The sequence below is a fragment of the Glycine max genome, chromosome 13, assembly GCF_000004515.6.
Source record: "Glycine max cultivar Williams 82 chromosome 13, Glycine_max_v4.0, whole genome shotgun sequence".
Classification (NCBI taxonomy): domain Eukaryota; kingdom Viridiplantae; phylum Streptophyta; class Magnoliopsida; order Fabales; family Fabaceae; genus Glycine; species Glycine max.
This window is the reverse complement of record NC_038249.2, coordinates 37,523,767-37,526,990: the sequence shown is the minus strand read 5'-3', so window position 1 is coordinate 37,526,990 and position 3,224 is coordinate 37,523,767. Positions and strand designations below refer to the sequence as shown.

The 3,224-nt window shown below is 38.1% G+C and overlaps 1 protein-coding gene across 1 annotated transcript; it reads right to left on the bottom strand.

Annotated features, from left to right (window-relative positions):
- Positions 1–1,286: 1,286 nt before the first annotated feature.
- NAC27 (NAC transcription factor NAC27) lies at positions 1,287–2,946 on the bottom strand. Its single transcript, NM_001251292.2, has 3 exons — positions 2,667–2,946; positions 2,308–2,576; positions 1,287–2,223 (listed from the first exon to the last, which is right to left on the bottom strand). The coding sequence occupies exons 1-3, from the start codon at positions 2,845–2,847 to the stop codon at positions 1,642–1,644; spliced, it is 1,032 nt and encodes a 343-aa protein (NP_001238221.2). The 5' UTR covers positions 2,848–2,946; the 3' UTR covers positions 1,287–1,641.
- Positions 2,947–3,224: the final 278 nt, after the last annotated feature.

Below are 3,224 nucleotides of genomic sequence, written 5' to 3'. Positions count from 1 at the left end.
ATTGTAATTTTTTAGAGCATCTTTTATGAAAGGCTCCTCAAAATTGATAGGAATCCTACGAGCAATAAAACTCTTTATTCGAAGAAAACTCATGTTGTTGGCTTGGAGCTATAATCTGATTGTTGTAATAATTATGGTCGAGTATCACTTGTACTCTTCTTTTTAATCAATATAATCTGATAAAAAAATCTCTATTTGATTATTTAATCTAACCAATAACTAAATATCTAGACAAACAGTTTCAATATTAGATTCCTTTCAAAATTTGCTCTTTTTTTTTTTTATGTCAATAGAGAGAAAGTGAACCTTTAAAATGCTATCCCATTTCACTGTTGCTCGCCATACTTCCAGGCTAATCTTTTTCACTTTTATGCGAATTGATATTTGAAGATAATGTGTTTGCTCTTGCAAGTCCATCCATGCACTTCTAAAATATCTCTGTCTTCCAAGTCATTCAATTTATCAATTTGTTGTTGGTCCATCTCATTGTTGCATAAGTGGAATAAAATAAGAAAAATATTTGATGATACTATCTTATACCTAGAGAAAAAATTATAAATATAATAAATTTTATAATGTGATTATAGGAGATATAAAAAAAAAACGTTGTTTAAAATAGATAGGTATATGTGTATCATTATTCATAAAATAATGAGATGGCGAGTTCTATGTTGTATAGTTAAAACAAAGACTTTCTTTTACCCTTTTTATTTGAAAAAAGAAAACACCAGAACGAAAATTAACGCTGTTTAATTTCCACCTGTGAAAAAAACCTCGATTACATAACATTTTTAACTTACTATTAGAACAATACAACAACGTTCAACAATTTGGCTGTCAAATGTTCTTTTTGTTTTTCTTTCCAAAACGTCAATCTCCTGGTCCATGAACTTTTCTACAGTTAGATTGGTCTCTATTTGTTTCGTGGAGTACTTTTCCCTCTCTAAAAACCATTTTCTCTATTCCTCTGCTTGAAATCGTCAAAATACCGATAAGAAAAAAGAAAACGGCCACTTGACTTTCGAATTTTATTTGCGCACACAAGTTTAATATACGATCCTTATCACTTTCTTTCTCATATTGGCAATGTGCCTACCTTCTCAAATTGTGATCACACTATCAACGGTGATTCATTTTTACACGTGCAAAAAACACGTAACATATTAATAAAAATACCCTGTAGGTTTTTTCATTATAGCCATACATACTAGTGTTAATTGATATTGTATTAACGGGGTTGTGGGCTTGTGAATCGTGTGGTACGTTAGTTAGTTATAACAACATAATAACCAGATTGGAATTAATTAATTAACGAAACCTAACATATAGCAAACAATTTTCTAGTTCTTCATTTTAAGTACAAATGTGATTCATGTGGCTAAGTAAGGGCTTGTATGGCCGAAAACTACGTCCTAACAAATTAAATGGTTCCATCATTGCTTTATCTCGTGGATTGATTCATTGAACGTTTGTAGTATACCCTCCATCTTTAGCCGAAAATGAGGACCAAAATTTGCACCTTCTTCTTCCCTTTTCTAAAAAGGAATCTAAAACCCCCACGAGTTAAGCCCAAAGAATCCCCACCTATTTACACCAAATAAACCCGATTTAAACATTACTATTATTAATCCATCAGCCGGTTCAATTTCTGAACCCGAACCCGACCGGCTGAACCGGGTATTTAAACCCACACGTGTCAACCGAATTCTGAAACCCCTGTGTGAAATCATTCTGAAGAAACCACGAATTATTATTCCCGACCCGTTGGTTTCTCACGCCGCTTTGCACCTCTTCCTCCATCTTTAACGGAACCGATGAGTCCAAGTGGCATAACGTAGGGACATAAAGGTCATTGCAGTTGTAGTTCACCATCCCCTGAGTCTGGTCCTGTACCACTTGATTATTCCCCGAAGCGAAATCGGCGACCGAATTCAGAACCGAAGGGTTGGTCCAATCCATTAAACCCCCTGCACCCAAGTTCTGAACATTGACCTTCTCCTCGTGGTGCTGTTGTTGTTGCAGCGTGTTGACGCGTGGCATCGCGAAACACCTTTCATCAATCGATGGCAGAGATTCCAGAACGTCCTCCAGCTGGGACGAAGAAGAAGAAGAGGAACCGTTGCTGTATTGAGTGTGCTCGTTGCTCGGAACCACGCCGTTTTGCGCCGTCTTCTGTGCACTCGAGTTCTTCTTGTATATACGACACAGAACCCAATCATCAAGCTGCAATTAGACATTCTAATTAATTGAAGGTGTAAAACAATTAAGAAACAGAGTATGTGGATGTGTGTATGTGTAGCTGTATACCTTGGTGCCAGTGTTCTTTCGGGAAGAGTCGAGGAGGCGATACTCGTGCATGATCCAATTGGTTTTGGTGCCCTTGGGGGCTTTGCCAACGTAGAAAACGAGGGCTTTTTTTATGCCAACTTTTCTACCTTCGGTGGTGATGATCTTGTCGGTTCCGGTGGCTTTCCAATAACCCGACCCAGCTACTCTGTTGGGTCGAGACCCGTTCGGGTATTTCCTGTCTCTGGGGCTGAAAAAGTACCACTCTTTTTCACCGAAAATCGCTTTACCTGCAAAATTAATCAATCAAATCTATTCAATTTAGAACAAAGTAATTAACTTAAAAAAAAATGGAGATGGGTGAGCGATTTGATAATTACTTGGAAGAACCCATGGGTCGAACTTGTACAAGTCAATTTCGGCAATGATTGGAAGAGAGAAATGGTGGCCAGCGACCTTGCGGCACAGATACTGAACGAGAAGCTCCTCGTCGGTGGGGTAAAACCGAAAACCAGGAGGCAAACTCAATTGGGAAAGAGGGTCTTTCTCTGGAACTCCCATTTTTGCAAAACACAATTCGATCTTCTCAGAAGGAAAAGAACCACTGGTGATGATTGATGAAAAAGAAGAAGAAGATGATGAAAATGTTTTTTTTTTTCTTCAGAAAACGGTAGACATGGGTGGTTATTTATAGCAACACATGGGGTGAGATAAGTACGGTTATCTTTGTCTTACTGTTGGAGGGCGGGTCCCACTTGAGTTACTCGCCTCTTGGACTTCACCACGTGTCCTCAACGAAAAAAGCATCCAGACACTCGACCTTATCTGGTTCCGATACGGTCGTCGCGTTCGGTAGGTGCATTGCACTTAGCCGTAAACATAAAAGTAAAAGTAAAATGTAAATAAAACCACTCTGTACATCAAGCGTTAAAAGAAAA

Bases quoted from the DNA above. Each gene is read 5' to 3' on its own strand.
- NAC27 (NM_001251292.2), bottom strand. From the start codon at position 2,847: ATGGGAGTTCCAGAGAAAGACCCTCTTTCCCAATTGAGTTTGCCTCCT. The intron at 2,577-2,666 runs GTAATTATCAAA...TTAATTTTGCAG, and splicing joins CGACCCATGGGTTCTTCCAA to GTAAAGCGATTTTCGGTGAA. The intron at 2,224-2,307 runs GTATACAGCTAC...GTCTAATTGCAG, and splicing joins GAAAGAACACTGGCACCAAG to CTTGATGATTGGGTTCTGTG.